Raw genomic sequence first — 22,068 nt, 5'->3', positions numbered from 1 at the left:
CATTCGCACATAAGTCCTACGTGATTGGCTGAACGCCTGACTAGGACTAGTAAGCGGGCGGATATACGAATCCTAATATGGCGAATGCTTTGCTCATTAATATTAAATAGATTTCCTGATTGGACGCTTGCGAGCGACGTCAGCATAGCGAACATAATATTTACACTCTAAGCAGGCGGAGAGGGCGGAGTCTGTCGCTACGGACAGTCAGAGATAAACGGAGGCTCGAGGGAAGGCACGCGTTCAGTTACCTGCGTTTCTAAAGAATTCCAGGTGCGTCCCCAGGTCAGTGGAGCATTTTATATAAAGATTGCATCTTATTTTGCATCTCATAGACTGCTCTGTTTATTTAATCTTAATGCATGCATGCATTAGTTACGGGCTGATGCGCAGCTGTGTAGTTCCTTAATATTTGTTATTATATATATATAACTGTATTATAACTGTACTGTTTACATATAGAGTATTGTGTTGGTTGACTTGTTTTTAGGGGGTTGTTGTCTTTGAGTCACAGACCCCCGTCCGCCTATATTTGTGTTTGTCTATAATTAAACACAGTTGCTGAAGCTGCTATAAAAAGTTGGCTAAGGGAACTAATGCTTCAGGCTGTTGATAGTATACTCAGACTGTTTAGCTTTCTTAAAGGCATATTTCGGGTTCAATACTTGTTAAGCTCCATCGACAGCATTTGTGGCATTATGTTGATTACCACAAAAATTAATTTTGACGTGTCCCTCTTTTTCTTTAAAAAAGCAAAAACCTGGGTTACAGTGAGGCACTTACAATGGAAGTGAATGGGGGCCAATACGTAAACGTTAAAATACTCACTGTTTCAAAAGTATAGCCACAATACATAAACAATATGTGGGATAACATGATTTTAATGTGATAAAATGGCTTACTAACCTTTTCTGTGTGAAGTTATATCCAATTATACAACTTTGCTGCCATGAAATGGACGTAACCCTAAAACGGCCATAAAAACGACGTTTTAAACAACTTTACACACAAGTTTTAACAGGCAAATTAATGTAAGTGCTTTTATAATATGATAAGCTTCGCATTTCTGCCTTTAAACCCTCCAAAAATTGGCCCCATTCACTTCCATTGTAATGCTGCCTTCATGTGCTATCGGAATTATCGTAAATACGAGTTTCCTACTCAGAAGTTGCACATGAATGATCCCTCAAGTCGTAATTAGGAGGTGAGTACAGTTTCTGTTGTGAATGACAGGTTTTGTTCATTTTTCTAAATACATCTAATTGTTAGCGCTTGCCGTTTTGGTCATAGTCGTTTATGTGTATCAGCAACCATTCTATGCATGTTGTACATTTTTACACCGGGAAAATAGCCTGTATTTGACCAAAATTCCAATCGTCAGCAAGATAACTGAGTGATATGTATTATGGTGTCAAAATAAAAGTTCCTCAAGAAATATGAATGAATGAACCTGGCGTCATCCATGTTTCCCGTTCTTTCCGACAACAAAGCACGTGAACACAATTTACTCGTAATTACCACTTCAGAAGTGGGAAGTAGGGTAATTCCGATAGCACATGAAGGCAGCATAAGTGCCTCAATGTAACCTCGAGTTTTGCTTTTTTAAAGAAGTAATCAATATTATGCCACAAATGCTGTCGATTGAGCTTAACTTAATATTCCTTTAAGACTTACACTGTGTGTATTTTTTCACCTTATTATAAGTCAGGAATGATGTTGCCCAAGATATGCAATAATGAATGATTTATGAGAACAGTCTGTTGGCACAGTGTCTATGTCTTTATGTCAGTAGAGTTATATAGTGTGTATGTTTTAACTAAACTATAAAAGTATTTAAAGAACTCACATTGTGTTAGCTTCTTTCTCAGTACACTTTCAAATAACCAGCACACACATGCACACGTACACACTTTCCTTAATCAAATAAATTCCTGAGCTATATGCCTGTGTGATGGGAAACAATAGCCCAGGAGTGTGTGGAAAGATCAGATAGACAGGAGCAGTGTGGAAATGTGTGTTGCTCGGAGCCGTTCTTTTAGAGACAAACATTTGTGCAAACGTGGTCTGAAAAGAGTCCCGGAAAAACGTTCTGCTCCGGAGAATACTGATTAGATCAAGTAGCATTAAAGTAGATGAGAGAAATGTTGGTGTATAGTTGTAAAATGGTTTGGGTTTGGTGTGTGTGCGTGTTTATGAACTTTAAATTATATTACTGTGATTGATGTTTATTATAGTTCTCTCACTGAATTGAGATTTTCTGTGGGTCATTGAAGACTTTGGTCTGTCAACCTTTGAGTATCAGTATAGAATTATAATGTTTTTTTAATGATGGATACCATAAAAGTTTTTAAGTTTAACTGTCCAATAACTGAAGGAGTGTGTGCAAAACTGTTTTTTTAATGATTGTGGACCCACTTTATATTAGGTGTCTTTAACCACTGTGTACTTAAGCATTTGCTACAGTGTACTTATTATTTACATATGTGTTGTTGCATTGTACTTACATTTAAATTGCCTGCATTTAATTACATTTGTAGTATGGATGCACCGAAACCACTTTTTCTCTTCCGATCTGATTCCGATATCGGAAATCTCAGTATCGGCCGATACCGATCCCGATCCGATACAAGTGTTGTTTTTTTGCATAATCAGTTTAGAATATCTTTACATTATTGTGTGGAACTAATTGGGAGTACACTTTAATATGTAAAGAAACACAAACCTCTAACTACACATTATTTCAATATAAATGTATAGCTTATTAAGAAACACTTTATTATTAACTAGTATACTGGATAATGTAGCAGCAAAATTAACAGTAAAAAAAAAAAAAAAGCACCTCTAGTGCCGTTCTAAATGCATATTATAAGTGAACCGAACTTTTTAGCATCTACAACTCAGGTGTTGTTCATGAGTAGCGCTCAAATACTGCGCACCACCGTGAAGGCTAAAGATAGCCGCGGGTGTGTGTAAACAGAGCAGCACCATTCAGTAACGCGCTGGAGCTCTTTGCTTCAGAAGACATTCATTGATCGACTGGAGTCATGTGGATTACTTTTATGCTGCCTAAATATGCCTTTTGGACTGTCATACAGTTAGCAGTCTAATGGCACCCATTATCTTGCATTGTATGGACAAACAGAGCTGAAATGTGCTTATAAAAATCTTCACTTTGGTTCTGCTGAAGAACGAAATTCATAAACATCTGGGATGGCTTAAAGGTGAGTAAATCATGAGAGAATTATAATTTTTGGGTGAACTAACCCTTTAAAGCCCAAAGTATGCTTCGGTCAGACGACGTGTGACGCAAATCTCGTCATCAGTAGAGTGCGCGAGCACTGAACGCACGCAGCCCGATTTTTCTAACTGCACATCTTTGAACGTTCAGAAAGTGCATACGCCTGGAGTTATTTGCACTAATTAGTGGGTCCACAAGGTGGCAACACTTACATTTTAGCTATTGCTGTCACAAAGAAGCGCTAGAAGATGTAATCTGCGATAAACATCAAGAGATGAAGGTAAAAACAGCAACAGTGGATGTGCAAGTCAAGAGCACGTGTGTGAAGGTCTGGAGATACCTGCATTATAATTAGAGTCTAAAGGAATATAAAGACATCTTTATGGGTCTAAACTCTTTTTTTTCATTTACATTTTTTTATCCCCTTTTCTTCCAGTTTGGAATGCCCAATTCCCACTACTTAGGTCCTCGTGATGGCGCTATTACTCAACTCAATCCGGGTGGCGGAGGACAAGTCTCAGTTGCCTCCGCTTCTGAGACAGTCAATCCGCGCATCTTATCACGTGACTCATTGTGCATGACACCGCGGAGACTCACAGCATGTGGAGACTCATGCTATTCTCTGTGATCCACACACAACTTACCACACACCCCATTGAGAGCGAGAACCACTAATCGCGACCACAAGGAGGTTACCCCATGCGACTCTACTCTCCCTAGCAACCGGGCCAGTTTGGTTGCATAGGAGACCTGGCTGGAGTCACTATGGGTCTAAACTCTTAAAGAGATAGACTGGGGTCTCATAGCAGTTGTAGCGTGCATGTGCCAACCACCTGTGAATGCACACACAGTTAGATGGAGAATACTTTGACAGGCTCGCGTTCGACTGTTCACAGACGCTAAAGCGTTTGCATCTAAATGGAAGTACGGGGGAGGAAGATGGCGTCGTAGAGCGAACACGCATTTTGGCGAGCTCCCGTGACATTAGTTCAAATATTCGGTTAATAAATACTTTCACTCAGTGAAATCATTCTACTTGGTTGGAGGGTTACTGTGCCATGTCTTTAGATCAATATTTTTTAAAAGGATCTGACAGAATGCCCAAAGCTAAGAAGATTACGCCGAAAAGTTTACTATCAGCGGCGTCGAGCAAGATGTTAATATGGACGACGCGAGCGAGAATAGTCGTGAGGAGGAAAGCTCCAACTCCAACTTTGCTCAAGCTTTGGACAAATTAACCGTAATAGTTAAGAAAGTGAATACTGTCCTATCCGCGATAAACGATCAAACAGTTCAGTTCCAGGCCTTGGTCGAGCGAGTGGGCGAGGTGGAGGAACGGATCGCTGGTGTGGAGAATTTGACCGAATGCCTGCAAGTTACGGTGGCTGATCTTCAAAAAAAAGTGAGCGAAATGTCAGCGCATATCGACGATCTGGAGAATCGCGGGCGCAGGTGTAATTTGCGTCTACTCGGGTTGCCAGAGGGAACCGAAAGCAGTGATCCGGTGCATTTTTTTGAAAAGTGGCTGCCCGATTACTTGAAGATTACAACGAAAGCAGGGCGGATCAAGCTTGATCGTGCTCATCGCTCTTTGGCGCCATTGCCAGGACCTGCGCAAAGACCCAGACATGTCATCATAAAGTTCCATAATTTTATGGACAAGCAGCGAGTGTTGAACACAGCTCGTCATGTTGGTACGGATCCCGAGAGGAGCGCTGACGCAGGACCGAGGATTTCATTCTTCAACGATTATTCTGCGATAGTGATAAAGAAACGCAAAGCTTTCGACGATGTCAAAAAACGACTGCAGAAGACGAAGATCAAATATGCCCTGCTGTATCCTGCAACTCTGAGGCTGATCATCAACGGGACAATGAAGCGCTTCGCCTCACCGGATGGCGTGACTGCGTTCATTGACAGCCTGGGCTAGCGTGACAAACTTTCGCAGGTAGTTATGTGGTACATGAACAAAATAATTCACTGAGTGAAGAAGTTGTATCATGTTGCTGTGAGCTTGGTGAGGTCTGTGTTTACCCTATGTTCAAGGATGGGAGTGGTGTTTGGGGAGGTAGGCAGTTGCCTGCAGAAGAAAAGAGTAAGAATAGTCCTTCCTGCATGTTTGGCAGGTTTGTTCCCTTGTTTTCTGTGTTTTATTGGTATTTTATTTTATTTTATTTTTGTTTATAGCTCAGATTTCTGAGGGGTACACTTACAGGAATATATTTTGTGATTATCTGTATTATGTATCCACTGATTGTCTGTACAGTATTTAATGTCTAGTGTGCTTAGGATTTGTACTTGGAATATTCGAGGTATCCATAATCCTGTAAAACGAAGAAAGATACTTACTTTTTTGAAAAAAGGAAATATCGAAATTGCTCTTTTACAAGAGACTCATTTGAGTGATGTAGAACATTTAAAATTACAACAGGGTGTTTTTGGGGCAGATATATTTTTCATCTTTTACATCTAGAAGTAGAGGTGTTGCTATTCTCATTAAACGTAATTTACCATTCAATGTTTTAAACTGTATTAAAGATAGAGACGGTCGCTATGTTATTATTGAAGGTGTGTGGCAAGGTAAAACTATTCTCATACTAAACATGTATTATCCTCCAGCTCATCCATCTGACTTTGTTAATAAAGTGTTTTTGGACATGATTGCCAGGCCAGCAGATTTAACAATTGTTGGGGGAGATTTTAATTGTGTAATGAATCCTCTTGTAGATAGGTACCCACATAGCTCTGCATCTCTAACTGCTCAGGCGAGATCTCTTCAGAATATTTGTAAAGATCTTGGTTTTGTAGATGTCTGGAGAACTCTTCACCCTGCTGATAAGGAATATACATTTTTTTCTACTTCCTATCATTGTCAGTCAAGATTAGATTACTTTTTTATGCCGAAAACAGATTTGCATTTAGTACTATCTTGTAATATAGAAAGTATTTTACTGTCATATCATGCCAGTGTCACTATGGAGCTTCAATTTAGGAATACTGTGGACTATTCTATACAGTGGAGACTTAATATTGCAACCCTTAGAGACAGTGCATTTTCAGCTTACTTTTCTTCTGAATTTAAATATTTTCTATCTATTAATTCTTTATCCACAGATAATCCATCTTTATAATGGGAAACCTGTAAAGTTTATGCAAGGGGGCTAATTATTTCATATACTTCCTCCAAAAAACGTCAAAGAATGGCGAATCAAAGGGCCTTGGAAGCTCAGTTATTGGTTAAAGAAAAAATGTATAATAGATCTCCTTCAGCAGATTTATTGAAAGAATTACAAGCAGTTAGAGCGGCTCTAGATTGTCTTCTCACTGTGGACGCAGAGAAGAAAATAAGATACTCAAAACAAAGATTTTATGAGCACGGAGACAAGCCTGGGAAATTTCTAGCATATATTGCCAAACAACGTGCAGCATCTCAGTATATTGCTACCATTGTTGATTCAGATGATAATATTTTCCATGATAATTAGAATATTAATAATACATTTAGAGATTTTTATATAAATCTATATTCTTCTGAGAAAACAGGTGACCATCTCAAACAAATGGTTGATTTATTTTCTGAGATTAATCTTCCAACAATTTCAGTTACACAAAAAGAATTTCTCAATAGCCCTATTACTAGACAGGAGGTGATTAATGCTATTAATGCTCTAAAGAATGGTGAATCACCAGGGCCAGATGGGTTTTGCGGAGAGTTCTTTAAGGAGTTTCAAGAGTTACTAGCAGACCCATTGCTTAATATGTTTAATTATTCGTTTGTGGTTAACGAATTACCAAAGACCCTTGGAGAAGCTTATATCTCGCTTATATTAAAGAAAGGTAAAAGTCCTGACATATGTTTTTCTTACAGGCCAATTGCATTACTGAATGTTGACCGGAAATTACTTTTTAAATTTTAGCAATGCGCCTTGAAAAAATTCTGCCTACGATAATTGGGACTGATCAAACAGGATTCATACAGGGTAGAAATTCATCTGATAATGTTAGACGCCTTTTAAATGTTATTTACACCTTTAAAGTGAAATCCGTAGATGGGCTAGTACTGTCTTTGGATGCGGAGAAGGCGTTTGATCAGATTGAATGGTCCTATCTTTTCTTTGTTTTGGATAAATTTGGCCTAGGTGAAAATTTTGTACAGTGGATCAAAGTGCTATATACAGACCCATGTTCTGCTGTATTGACGAATGGCTTTAGATCAGATTATTTTCCTATGCATAGAGGCACCAGGCAGGGTTGCCGCCTGTCGCTTCTTTTATTTGCGATGGCTATAGAGCCTCTAGCTGAAGCAATCAGATCAGCAACATCTATTTCAGGTTTACAGATAGGACATATACATCATAAGATTGCACTGTATGCCGATGATATATTGATTTTTTTATCTGAGCCTGAGAAGTCATTTTCCACTCTAATTGAGTTGATTAACTGGTTCAGTACCTTTTCTGGTTATAAAGTTAATTTAACTAAATCTGAAGCTATGCCTTTAGGTACTCTTATTTCTAAACCTAACATTGTGCCCTGTTTTCATTTTAAGTGGTCACCTCTAGGTTTCGTCTATTTAGGTATTTCTATCTCTACATCTTTGAAGCAGATGTATGAATCTAATTTTGTTCCTTTATTTGAGAAAATACGGCAGGATTTAGAATGTTGGAATTCCTTGCCAGTATCTTTGTTGGGCCGGATAGCACTTGTAAAGATGATTGTGTAACCCAAATTGTTATATCCTATTCGAATGGTTCCTATACTGTTCTCAAATAGGGCATTAAAGGGCCTGAATAGCTGGCTGACTTCTTTTATATGGAATAAACGCAAACCTAGATTAAAATTATCAGTACTTTATCTGCCAAGTTCTATGGGGGGGCTGGATTTTCCAAATATTAAGATGTATCAGTTGAGTTCCCACCTGAGATACATTGCAGAGTGGGTTAGGAATGATTCTTCCTCTACTTGGTTAGATATTGAATCCTCCTTTTCACAATTTCCTTTAAAAGCTCTTCTTTTTGTTAAGAGCTTTCTAAACATAAAAGAGATATATGATAATCCAATTATAGTTAATACTCTGAATGGAGTATTGGAGCATGGAGATCAGTCTGTAGGCTTGAAAGTACATCTAAATTGACTTCTTTCTTTACCCCAATATTAAACAATCCTGATTTCACCCCAGGAATTTTGGTTAGGGTTAGGGTTAGTACACATGGTTGGGGATGGTTTTAAACGTTGGTGTAATTTGGGAATTATTAGGCTTGGGGATATGTTTTCAGATAATAAATTAATGTCATTTGTGGAGTTAACTCAGAAGTACCAGTTGTTCAAACATGATTTTTTCGATTCCTCCAATTGAGACATTATATTACTAATAACACAACACTTGTTAGAAATTGTGAGATATCTTCTATTGAGAGATTATTATTTTTATCATCGGGAAAAATGTCTTTGGGTAGATTTTATGGTGCTATGTGTTCAATTTCTTCTGCTGATACACAGAGAATTAAAACTAAATGGGAGGAAGAGTTAGCTACTGATATTGATGATGAAACATGGGATGACATTTGGTCTTATGCTAAGAAAATATCTGTTTGTTCACGTACAAGAGAAATACAATTTAAAATCATACATAGACTCCATATTTCTCCTAACCGCAGGCATTTTTTTAACCCCTCTATATCGCCTATGTGTTTAAAATGTAAAACTGAAGTAGGTACTTTAACACATTGTCTGTGGTCATGTAACAGACTGCAAAGGTATTGGTTTTTGGTGCTGGGGGAAATGGAAAAGATCTTTAATATACAGTTGGATTTTGACCCAGTCTCATTGGTGCTGGGTATACCTTATACATGCATTGTTTCATCTGCTAACAAGAAATTGTATAATATTCTCTCCTTTGCTGCCAGAAAAAATATTTTACTTAATTGGATTAGTGATAAATCTCCATCAATTAAAGGTTGGCATAAGATAATTTTTGAGCTGATTCCCCTGGAGCGTCTTACCTATGTATTACATCAAAAAACAGGCCAGTTTTATAAAGTCTGGACTCCATATTTGGACTATATGGAACCTCATCTTCGCCCTATTATACTACAAGGAATATTGTAATTGTGTTACTATCTGGACATTTATCTTTTCTGCTCTACTCATTTTTTTTTTCCTCTCTCCCTGATCTGTTATATATGGGGTAGTCCTGTTTTATATAAAAATCTGAGCTATTGGTGTTTTTTTTTTTGTGCTTTTTTTTTTTTTTTTTTTTTTGGTTTGTTTGGGCGATGTCTTGTTATTTTTGTATTACATTGAAAATTCAATAAAAATAATTATTTAAAAAAAAACAAAAAAACAAATGGAAGTATACCCAGGGCCCAACCCTTACCCTTACCCTGGCCTAACCCCTAAACTTAACCCTTAAACAACCCGCACCTACTTCAGTAGCAGCAAATGTGAAACTCGTAAATACATTGCATTTTAATGTTAGCACATAGTTAAAGACACCTAATATAAAGTAGGACCATTATTGTTTTATTTATGCCTTTTGACAGAATAACTGTCATATGTATTTGTCATATGGAGCATTCACAATTAAACCAGAAATACATTTTAAGTAAAAAGTGTCCATTTTGATTTCATTACTTTTTTAAGCAGTTTAGGAGCGTTTGTTTGTAATGAACTAATGATGAAATGAATTAAAAAGCTGCTGTATTGACACATAAATGGGGATTTCATTAAGTAGTCTACTATATTTTGTTTGTTTCATGGAATTGATTGCACTCTGGTCTTGTTATCAGTTGGTGCGTCTGTACATTATGTGGTGTAAATAATTATTCCAGTAAAATATCCAATTTTTAATTGAATATATTTTTACTTCTGTGTCTGAAATATGAATCCCTGATACAATATGCTAAAGTAGTCCATAAATTGTGTGTGTTTTACAGAAGAAATAAATGTGTAAATAACGCCTTAGAGACTCCTCTAAAAATAAGAAAATATTACTACAGATTTTTTGTTATTTTTTTAAGTGCAAATTAATTTTCAAAACACTTCATTGCACTACTAATAATGTATTACAATATGTACGTAATGGTAATAGATTTTTTAAAATAAATATTATGGTTGCATCACATGACATTTTTTTTAGGGGCAAGAGAAAAGGTTATCTTTATAAATAATGCATTAAACTAATTTAATTTCATGTTTTTATTTAAATTGTTGTGTACAAAACTATTAAAATAGTTAAATTTATAGTTTTAAAAATCCTTTAACCCTCATTGACCCTTAACTGTAAAAACACAAAATATTGTGGTTACACTTTGCACTAAGGTTGTGCTCATTAACATTATTTAACATGAACTAACGACGAACAATACTTTTAAAGATCTTAGCTAATGTTAACTTCAACATATTGTTAAAATGCACTGCTGTTAAAAGTTAAAGGAATATTCCAGGTTCAGTACAAGTTAAGCTCAATCGACAGCATTTGTGGCATACTGTTGATTACAACAAAGATTAATTTCGACACGTCCCTTCTTTTCTTTAAAAAATCTGGGTTCCATTGAGGCACTTACAATGGAAGTGAATGGGGGCCAATCCATAAATGTTTAAATACTCTCTGTTTCAAAAGTATAGCCACAAGACGTAAATAATATGTGTTAACATGATTTTAGTGTGATAAAATCAATTACAAACCGCAGTTGTTAAAAGTTTTACAGTTTTACAACTTCGTTGCCATGACCATGTAATATAACAAATAAACCTTAAAACCCTAAAACGACTGTAAAAGTGACGATTTAACCAACTTTACAGCTCACATAATACAAGAGTTTTAACAGAAGAATTAATGTAAGTGCTTTAATAAAATTATAAGCTTCACATTTCTGCCTTTAAACCCTCCAAAAATTGGCCCCATTCACTTCCATTGTAAGTGCCTCATTGTAACCTTGATTTTTGCTTTTTTTTTTTTTTTTTAAAGAAAAGGAGGGACGTGTCAATGATTTTTTGTGGCAATCAACATTATGCCACAAAAGCTGTTGATTGAGCTTTACTGAACCCGAACTAACACTGAACCACTGTATTATTATAAATGACATTAAATACTGTGAAATAAAATTGTTCATTAGTAGTTCATGATACCTAACGCAATTATTAATGTAAACAAATAGGTCCTTATTTTAAAGTGTAAACGTCCTCCTATTTTCTCTCTCTCTCTCTCTGTTAGGTGAGCTCAAGTGTGTGTATCCCTCATGATGTGTGTCACTCTACATGTGTGTGTGTTGTTGGCGGTGTGTGCGTTGAGCTGTGCCGTGCCACAGTCGTCGTCTTATGGAGAAAGAGGCTCTGATCTCGGTCTGCAGGTGTTTTTGCGTGTGGTCCAGGACAAACCGCAGGAGAATGTGGTCATGTCCCCTCACGGCGTGGCCTCTATCCTGGGCATGCTGCTCCCGGGGGCCCACGGGGACACCCGACGCCAACTGTTGACAGGCCTCAAATACAAGAAGACAGGTGGGTGGCTGTTTGCTCTTTTTTAGTTAGTTGGTTAGGTTTTTTAAGGTTTTGTCTTGTGGGTTTTATTTATTTATTTATTTTCTCCCAATTTGGAATGCCCAATTCCCAATGCACTCTACGTCCTCGTGGTCGCGTAGTGACGTGCCTCAGTCCGGGTGGTGGAGGACGAATCCCAGTTGCCTCCGCGTCTGAGATCGTCAACCCGCGCATCTTATCATGTGGCTTGTTGAGCGCGTTGCCATGGAGACATAGCGCGTGTGGAGGCTTCACGCCACCCACCGCGGCAACCATGCTCAACTCACCATGCGCCCAACCGAGAACGAACCACATTATAGCGATCACGAAGAGGTTACCCCATGTGACTCTACCCTCCCTAGCAACCGGGCCAATTTGGTTGCTTAGGAGACCTGGCTGGAGTCCCTCAGCACACCCTGGGATTCGATCTAGCGAACTCTAGGGGTGGTAGCCAGCGTCTTTACCACTGAGCTACCCACGCCCCCCTTGTGGGTTTTATTTGACCATTTAACTGTGCTAGAGGCATCAAAAGACAGTTTGTGTTGAGCGATGCAAAGCTCAACATGCTTTGTATTGAAACTGACCTATAGAAAAAAGTTGATCCCTCTGAAATTCAATGTAGAATCAAGTTACTGATTGAATCCAGGCACCTCTAAAAATTGTTTGGTGTTTTTCTTTCTCTCAGGTCCGTATAAGATGTTGCGGAAACTGCACAAGTCCCTGACCACCAAGTCCAACGCTGATATAGTGACAATCGCCAATGCGCTGTTCCCCAAGGAGGGTTTCAGCATGCACGAAGACTTCTTGACAGCCAACAGGGAGAACTTCCTGTGCGAGAGTCAAAGTCTTGACTACAGTGACCCTAAGAAGGCTGCAGACGCCATAAATGACTGGGTCAAAAACAGCACTAAAGGTACAGCTTACATCGACCTCTGACCTGTGGGCTTGCTCTCCTTACACCAGACTTAACGGAGCATAGATTCTAGGCTGGATTGATTAAAAAATGTATGTATTATGTAATGTATTGTCTCTTTAAATGTGATATTTTGCCCTAAAGAGCTCTCAAAAATAGCTCTTTAGCTGAACTTGATTCAGTTGTGGACTGTGGTGCCATGTGTTTGAAATGAGTTTTCTTAACTTAAAATTATTATGTAATCAAACACTTTGTGTAGAAAGAACCTAGTTGAACTGTGTAAACTCAACAAAATTAGATGTGTCTATGTAACTCAAATTTGAAATTTGAAATTTAGAGCGGTTATTATTCAGTATTAAATATATAACCCTTTAAGCTATCTGGCAGATCCGCAAGGAAAAATTATTGTAAAAATATTAATAACTACAGTCTTGAACAACAAAACATAGGTGTAGCTGTACTTTACAATGCATGTACGCATTATGACTAAAACTGATCAAGTGCTTTGAAATTTGCAGACAAATAAGAAGTGTTCTGTTTTGATAATTTATGAAAAATGTTGCACTGTACAAATTATTGTAATGTGTACAAACATCAAACTGATCAAATAGCCATGTGTCATATGTTGTTTGAAAGCTCTCAAAGAGCAGAATACAACCAGCCTGTATTTGTTTTACTCACGGACAAAAATATAGCAAGTAATAGCTAAGTATATGTCTTTGACATTTATGTTTCATGTGAACAGGTGTTGCCTATATGCTGCGTTTTCGCTTATAGCTTCACAAAAATAAACAGAACATTTTTTTATTTTCGTTTTTTTTCTCCCCTTTTCTCCACAATTTGGCATGCCCAATTCCAAATGCGCTCCAAGTCCTCTTGGTGGCGTAGTGACTCGCCTCAATCCGGGTGGCGGAGGACAAAACTCAGTTGCCTCCACGTCTGAGACCGTCAGTCCTCACATCTTATCACGTGGCTTGTTGAGTGCGTTACCGCGGAGACATAGCACGTGTGGAGGCTTGCAAAACTCACCACGTGCCCCACCAAGAGCGAGAACCACTTTATAACGACCACGAGGCAGTTACACCATGTGACTCTACCCTCCCTAGCAACCGGGCCAATTTGGTTGCTTAGGAGACCTGGCTGGAGTCACTCAGCACACCCTGTATTCGAACTCACGACTCCAGGGGTGGTAGTCAGCGTTTTTACTCTCTGAGCTACCCAGGCCCCAATAAACAGAACATACGTTTTACATACCATTACTTAGAGGAGGTGATTATCTTTCAAACGAGCCCACACACAAGGTAATCGGTAGCGTAGATCATTAGATAATTGACACAAAGCACAATGTGCACAATGTACACACAGTATCTGGCATCTTGCAAACATGTTAGATTTCCTGGATCAGATGGCATCATTGGAAATGATGTAACATTATTGAATGCTAATTTAATTGGATTGGGTTCAGATTGCTCCAACCAGTAGTGATAGTTCTCCATATTTGGGCATAGAGTCATGTGATCAATCACTCTAATTACATATGGCCGCCAGGAGATGGCGCCAAGTACATGACACTGACTCAATGATTGCTCAATTGACACAGAATGAAACTCATTCTGTGAAATCTCATTACTAAAACCATGTCTCCATGCTATGCAAGCCTTTAGTCATTGTTGTGTTTACATGTGTAATTAGTTCTTACGTACAATTATTATGTTTTATTTGTTTGGAGAGGCTTTTGGACACTTGGGAGACGTTTTTGGACACTATGATAAATTATTTTTGTAATGCTTTAACTTTTGATTGCTTTGTTGAATCAACACTAAATTATTCTCATGTACAGTTGACATGATTGGGAACAAATCAAAAGCCGGTTTTCGGAGCCACCTTATTCACACCCAGAGATATATAATGTCAAATCAGTAGAATACGGAAAAAGTAAATTTTTGGCTTGTTTATTTTGTATTTTATTTTTTTTCAGCAGTTCTTAGGCTGAGAATCTCAGAATTGATCATAATCTATGTCATAAAAAATGTGTCAAATTATAAGCCTTTAATTTTGGGTATGCCACTGAAACATGAAATCTTTAAAAACACCCTCAGAGCTTATAGGGTTAACTTATATTTTATTAAAACTAGTCCACCTATACAAGTCCACTTGTGAAAATGCTTTTATTTTATGAGGCACTTACAATGGAAGTGAATGGGGGAAAAATTGGAATTTTTCCAATTTAAATATCTTATTTCACTAAAAATTATATCATCAGCATAATTTTTCAATGTGGACTTTTGAACTGTATTAATTTTAATTATATTATTAATTAATAACATAATTTTTAATTATAATACATAAGTATTTATTATTGCTCTATTTTTGTTCTCAGGCCATATTCCCAGTCTTGTTTCGCCCGATATGTTGGATCCAGCTACAACCCGGTTAGTGGCTGTAAATTCCATTTACTTCAAAGGCTTGTGGAAGTCACGTTTCCAAAGCCAGACCACCAAACTGAGGAGCTTCACAGCAGGAGATGGAAAAACATACAAAGTGCCCATGATGTCCCAACTCTCAGTCTTTAACATAGGTGAGACGTAATCATATTCTGCAGACCAAATTAATTATTTTGCTCACAGAAGTGTTATGAAATAATTTTCCGGCCATTTAATTCTTGCAGTTGTTTGGCTATACGTGGATTTGTTTTCCAGAAATGGCAATGCATTAAAAAACTTGGCTACTTTTTAAACACTGGGAATGCTGACGTATCTTAACCTCACAATTCCTCATAACCCTGCAGATGGGACTGCAATGGTGTCAAATGTGAATTAAGTGAATTCTAATGTAAAACCCAAGTGTGTCTGACTAAAACATTAATAAACTTTCATGTTTCTGTTTAACCAGTTATAATAAGGACTTAACTAGCAGAATAAAATGTTTTATTGACAGTGAGAGAACGCCACTAATGAAGTTCACTGAGGTGATTGGGATTGGATCCATGCTGCTAAATATTGCGTACTGTGTTTTGAAGAGCACTCACAAACACATATGTGGCCAATTTAGTATCATTAAACGAAGAAGTTCAGAGCTTCTGTGTGCAGTTATAGCTCTAGTTTTGCATTATTGCATAGCCAGACTTTTTGTAATTGTTTTGTAAAGATGTTAAAGTACTTTCTCTTAGCATAAAGGAATATTCAATACAAATTTAATACAAAGTTTTTTAATATGCAGAGACATCTATAAGTTGATTTCCCTTAAAAGTGTAAACTCGCTCATTGTAGCAAACAGTTACCTTGTAAACAACGGTCTGTGAACAGTCAATATGGCTAGTATAGCTCTGACCAAGCTGTCTTTCTCTCTGCAGGTCAAGCGAGCACACCAGAGGGATTGAGGTATACAGTGATTGAACTGCCCTATCACGGCAACAGTATGAGTATGTTCATTGCATGGCCATCAGAGGAGGCCACGCCCCTGTCGGCCATCCTCCCTCACATCTCCACAGTGACCGTCCAAATCTGGACCAAACAGCTGGCCCAGAGGAGAATACGCCTCCTAATGCCAAAGTAAGATACCTGTAGTCAACATTGTCTTCAAATATTCACTCTTAGACTCATTTTTTTTCATTCAAAAAAATAGTCTATAATTTCATCTTTTTTTGCATCCATTAAACAAATAATTTCATTTGTGTTATGGACATGAATGATAGCAAAAATAATGTGGCTTATTGAGCAGAGGTGTTATTATAAGGTGTAGAATTATGGCGAATGATAAAATAAGCGGAAAAAAAAAAATCTCATAAACATACACTGATCTACAGGCCAGAGACTTGGGTGGTAAAAACAAACAAACACCTAGAACACTCAAGCAACCACATAACAACTACAGCTGCATGTCTGTCTGTCTGTCTGTCCATCTGTCTGTCTATCTAGCTATCTGTTTGTCTGTCTGTGTAGCTGTCTGACTGTCTGTCTATCTGTCACTCTGTCCATCTGTCTGTCTGTCTGTCTGATCTACATGTCTGTCTGTCATCTGTCTGTCTGTCTGTCATCTATCTGTCTGTCTATTTATCTATCTGTCTGTCTGTTTGTCTGTCTGTGTATCTGCATGTCTGACTGTCTGTCTGATCTATCCATCTGCCTTCCTGTCTGTCTGTCTATCTGCCTGTCTATCTGTCATCTATCTGTCTGTCTGTTTGCCTGTCTGTCTGTCTGTCCATCTGTCTGTCTATCTATCTATCTGTTTGTCTGTCTGTCTATCTGTCTGACTATCTGTCTCATCTGTCTGCCTGTTGGTCTGTCTATCTGTCAGTCTGTCCATCTGTCTGTCTATCTGTCTGTCTGTCATCTGTCTGTTTGTCTGTCTGTCTGTCATCTATCTGTCTGTCTGTCTATCTGTCTGTCTATTTATCTATCTGTCTGTTTGTCTGTCTCATCTATCTGCCTGCCTGTCTGTCTGTCTGTGTATCTGCATGTCTGACTGTCTGTCTGTCTGATCTATCCATCTGTCTTCCTGTCTATCTATCTGCCTGTCTGTCATCTATCTGTCTGTCATCTATCTGTCTGTCTGTTTGCCTGTCTGTCTGTCTGTCTATCCATCTATCTGTCTGTCCGTCTGTCGTCTGTCTGTCCGTCTGTCTATCTGTCTGTCTGTCTGCCTCCCTATCCATCTGTCCATATGTCTGTCTTCTGCATGTCTGTCTGTCTGTCCGTCTGTCTATATGTCCGTCTTTCTGCATGTCTGTCTGCATGTCTGTCTGTCTATCCGTCTGTCTGTCTATCTATCTGTCTGTCTGTCTGCCTGCCTGCCTATCCGTCTGTCCATATGTCCGTCTTTCTGCATGTCTGTCTGTCAGTCTGACTGTCTGTCTATCTATCCATCTATCCATCTGTCTGTCTGCCCATCTGTCTGTCTGTCCATCTGTCTGTCTGTCTATCCATCTGTCTGTCTATCTATCTGTCTGCCTGACTGCCTATCCGTCTGTCCATATGTCCGTCTTTCTGCATGTCTGCCTGTCTGTCGTTTATCTATCTATCTATCTACCTGACTGTCTGTCTGTCTGTCTGTCTATCTGAGTAGGTTCACAGCTGAGGAAGAGATGGATTTAGAGGGTCCTCTCACATCGCTGGGAATCAAAGACATCTTCAATCAGGATAAAGCTGATTTCAGAAACCTGAGTGAGTGACAGCTGTCAGTCATGCACTACAGAGCAGCTATGTTTGTGCCCAGCATATTTTTATGAATGTAGTATTTAACAGTAATGTGCATCTGTGTGTCTATGAGCAAATTTTTTTGGGGGGTTGTTTACTGTGAACAGTAGAAACGTCTCTCAGTGGTGAGTGAAAATACAGTATGAGTCACTGTAAGCTCACTGGTCTCCATCCAGAGACACTCCCAACGCTGCTCTAAATGAGATCCCAGTTGTTACTTACTTTGAGTTCTTACTATAATTCCCTCCCTACTCTTAAACCTCCACCTTGAGTCTGATTTACAGCAAGAGAAGGGTTCAGAAACTTCAAAAAAGTGAATCACTTTGGCCTTTCAATTTTTAACTAAAAAGGAATGTTACCATATCAGAGCTTTACAGGATTTCAAACCCTTCACAGTTTTAAACCTTGACTTTTGGTCTTTAAGATAAACCTATTTAGTTTGGAAAGTCATTCAGTTTTGAGTGAATCAATCTGGAAAATGGTAGAAACTGCCAAAAGAATGACAATTTGTGGAAAGTAATGTAAGGGTCAAATAGTGTATATAGAGAGACAGATGTTGTGTCAGAAGATTCATATCAAACTACTAGACGAAGGAAGGAAGAATAGTTTTCGTGTCATGCAGCTGATGTGATCTCTTTTGCTCCCTTGTGGCAGTCTGGTGCAATGACTGTCTATTGGAGAATAATGTGGCTAAAACCAACTTTACATAATTTTAGTACACAGTTAAAATATGTAGTGCTTTGGTGATGGCTTGAGTATTTAGTACAACCTACCATGTCATAAACATCTCTTGTCACAGATCTAATAACTCTAATATCCTAATCTCACATACTATATTGGATAGCACACTACTTGCTGGCTACCTGCTTGATTAGGTAAAAGAATCAAATTAATTGATTTCAGCCTTTGAGTTTGATTGCAAATATATTTATACATTTATGAATGTGCATTGCTGTAGTATAGTGAATATGTTTTAAGTTAATTTAGTATGTATTAATATCATAGTTAATTTAATATTAATATTATAGTTAAAGTTAATTTTTTATTGTATTCATTTTATATAAAACACTATTGTAACAAGCTTGTTTTTAAATATTATGTAAAAATAATTATTGTTATTTATATTATTCTGGCCCGTATATTTTATTTATAATATTCTATGTATTTAATATGTATTATTATATTGTATTAATTTAATATAAAATAAAATGATAACTGTAGTGTAATATGTAAAAATAATTATTTATATTATTCTACTACTATGTGAATAAATTCATTATAAATATGAAACATAATATATATTTTAGAAACATATGTCTTTTAGTTATATTCATAATTATTATATTCTATTGTATTAATTTGACACTTGTTAATACTATATTGTATACATTTGATTTAAAATAACATTAAAATAATAATTGTAATATTATGTAAAATAATTATTGTTATTTATATTTTTCTTTAAATTTATACTATATTGTATTTTATATAAAATAACAACATTATTATTATTTTGATATTATATTTAGAATAAAACAGGCCTGTATATTTTATTTACAGTATATACATCATTATTATGTTCAAGCAATTAATTATAAATTTAAGAAATTATATTATATAAAAAAATTTATATGTTTTATTTATACTAATCATTATTATGTAATTATTATTGTTATTTATATTATTTAAATTAATGCTATATTGTATACATGTAATGTAAAATAACATAACATTATTATTTTAATATTATGTAAAAATAATTGTTTTTATTCATATTATTCTGGGCCATCAAACAATTAATTATAAATATGAGAAATAATATATATTGTAGAAAAAAATACATCTTTATATTTTATTTATATTCATCATTATTATGTTCTATTGTATTAATGTAAAATGTATTAATATTATATTGTATTAATTTAATATAAAATAACATTATAGCTTTAATTATTGTAAAATTATGTAAAATGTATGATATTTTGTTATATCAAGTAATTAATTATAAATGTAAGAAATAATATATTTAAAATGTTTGTATATTTAAATTAATCATTATTACATTCTATTGTATAAATTTTATTTAAAATAACATTATTATTATTTTAATATTATGTAAAAAATATTTTTATTTATATTATTCTGGGCTATCAAACAATTATTTATAAATATGTGGAATAATATATATTTTAGGAAAACAATAGGCCTGTATATTTTATTTATATTCATCATTATTATGTAATTATTATTGTTATTTATATTATTTAAATTAATGCTATATTGTATACATGTAAAATAACATAACATTATTATTTTAATATTATGTAAAAATAATTGTTGTTATTCATATTATTCTGGGCCATCAAACAATTAATTATAAATATGAGAAATAATATATATTGTAGAAAAAAATACATCTTTATATTTTATTTATATTCATCATTATTATGTTCTATTGAATAATTTGATATTTATTAATATTGTATATTATTGATTTAATAAAAAATAACATTATTATTATTATTATTTTAATATTATGTAGAATAATTGTTGTTATAATATATAATAAAATGAATACAAGGTTTTGTGTTAAAAGCAGACTTTGTGTGTGTTTGTGTGTGTAACAGGTTCAGATCCTGTCTATGTGTCTAAAGCGCTGCAGAAAGCCAAGATAGAAGTCAATGAGGACGGAACCAAAGCCTCTGCTGCCACCAGTAAGTTACTGTGTCTGTATTAGTGGTCACGAAGGCAACTATTACTATTGTTACATACTTAACAATACTTATCAAGGTCAACGGCTGTTAGTAGCCACAGGGATGAGTCGTCCAGAAAGACTCTGCAGCTGAGGTCATGACCTCTCATTCTCTTTCTCTTCATCTCTCTGTCTCTTTTCAGCTGCAATCTTGTATGCTCGATCTTCTCCTTCATGGGTGACTGTGGACAGACCGTTCCTGTTTCTTATCAGACACAACCCTACAGGTACACACAAACTCACACTCTAGTGTGTGGTACTTAACTTCAATTTAACCTTAGTTTACACTGATGCTCTCTATAGAACCCTCCTTGTGACAGTAAAGCTACGTAAAATCGCATTGCGTTATGAGTTGCGATCTGACAGGTAATGCAACATTCTACAAAATTGGGCTTTTGTGGCTAGAAGTGTTTATATACTTGCATAGAACATATTTCGCACCTAACGTAAAAATATCCATTCACTTTCAGGAACCATTCTGTTCGCTGGCCAGATCAACAAACCTTCAGCAGAAATCAAAGATGATTGACTTCCTGTATATCTCACCTATGTACGACTCTCTCTCACACATCAGCCCATGACTCACTGCATACACACACACACACACACACACACAGATGGATATATTAAACTTTTTGTGCGTTCTGTACCTACAATGCTTTGCTTTGATTGTTGTCTTGAGTGTCTTTTTTGCCTTCTTATTGCATTAGACAACAGCATGTATTAAATTGCTGATATCTTTATATTCTTGTGAAACGTTGTATACGATTTTATACATATTTTATCATTTGTGTCTAATGCATAACTCTCACAAAACGTAGGACTAAAATGCTGCCATAACTTTTGTTCATGTTGTGATATTTTTTTTATACTGTCCCTAATAAAATGGCAATTTATTTGTTTCATATCAATGAAACAGTTTCAAACATTGAGTGTCATTTTATTAATTACGGTACTGTCTTTCTACATTTGCGAACATAGTTGTTTTGTTTATTTAATAAAGTATAAACTAGTTAGTTTTGTTGTCCTTACTTTTTTATCTCTGAAAGATCTCAGAGATTTGAAAAATCACCTTGCCATATCTTGCCATATCCCCCTAAGAATCAGGAATAAAGAGGGGATAACTAATATGGGGGTGTGAACAAAATTATTATATTTATGTATGCTGTAAAAATGATATGTGATGGTATGAATTATTAAAACAAATAATTGTACAATGCAAATAATATGTATTCATGTATAAAAGAATAGAGTTGAGAATGATTCAGTGGTATTAAAAAAATAAACTCATGCTGAAATAAGTTTTAATTTTGATTTTTTATAAATTCACATTGATCATTTTAATACAAATAATTTTTAATGATAATAATAAATTACTTATAAATCATATTTATATAAGCTAATTACATTTATAGCTCATTGTTTGATATTCCATAATAATATAGATAGCAAT

The 22,068-nt window shown here is 36.0% G+C and overlaps 1 protein-coding gene across 2 annotated transcripts; it reads left to right on the top strand.

The window, feature by feature from the left end:
* Positions 1 to 176: 176 nt before the first annotated feature.
* LOC127422469 (glia-derived nexin-like) lies at positions 177 to 21,917 on the top strand. Of its 2 annotated transcripts, none has more exons than XM_051665998.1 (9): positions 177 to 285; positions 11,454 to 11,737; positions 12,441 to 12,668; positions 15,049 to 15,246; positions 16,021 to 16,219; positions 17,733 to 17,830; positions 20,491 to 20,577; positions 20,759 to 20,842; positions 21,086 to 21,917. In XM_051665998.1, exons 2-9 carry the CDS (start codon positions 11,479 to 11,481, stop codon positions 21,142 to 21,144), a joined length of 1,212 nt encoding a protein of 403 aa, XP_051521958.1. In that variant the 5' UTR covers positions 177 to 285; positions 11,454 to 11,478; the 3' UTR covers positions 21,145 to 21,917. The 2 variants fall into 2 exon arrangements, with proteins under 2 accessions (XP_051521958.1, XP_051521959.1); XM_051665999.1 differs by having other exon boundaries at positions 183 to 273.
* The last annotated feature ends 151 nt before the right edge of the window (positions 21,918 to 22,068 follow it).

Source organism: Myxocyprinus asiaticus, chromosome 31, assembly GCF_019703515.2.
Source record: "Myxocyprinus asiaticus isolate MX2 ecotype Aquarium Trade chromosome 31, UBuf_Myxa_2, whole genome shotgun sequence".
In the NCBI taxonomy this organism is placed as follows: Eukaryota; Metazoa; Chordata; class Actinopteri; order Cypriniformes; family Catostomidae; genus Myxocyprinus; species Myxocyprinus asiaticus.
This window is presented reverse-complemented; position numbering and strand designations above follow the sequence as displayed.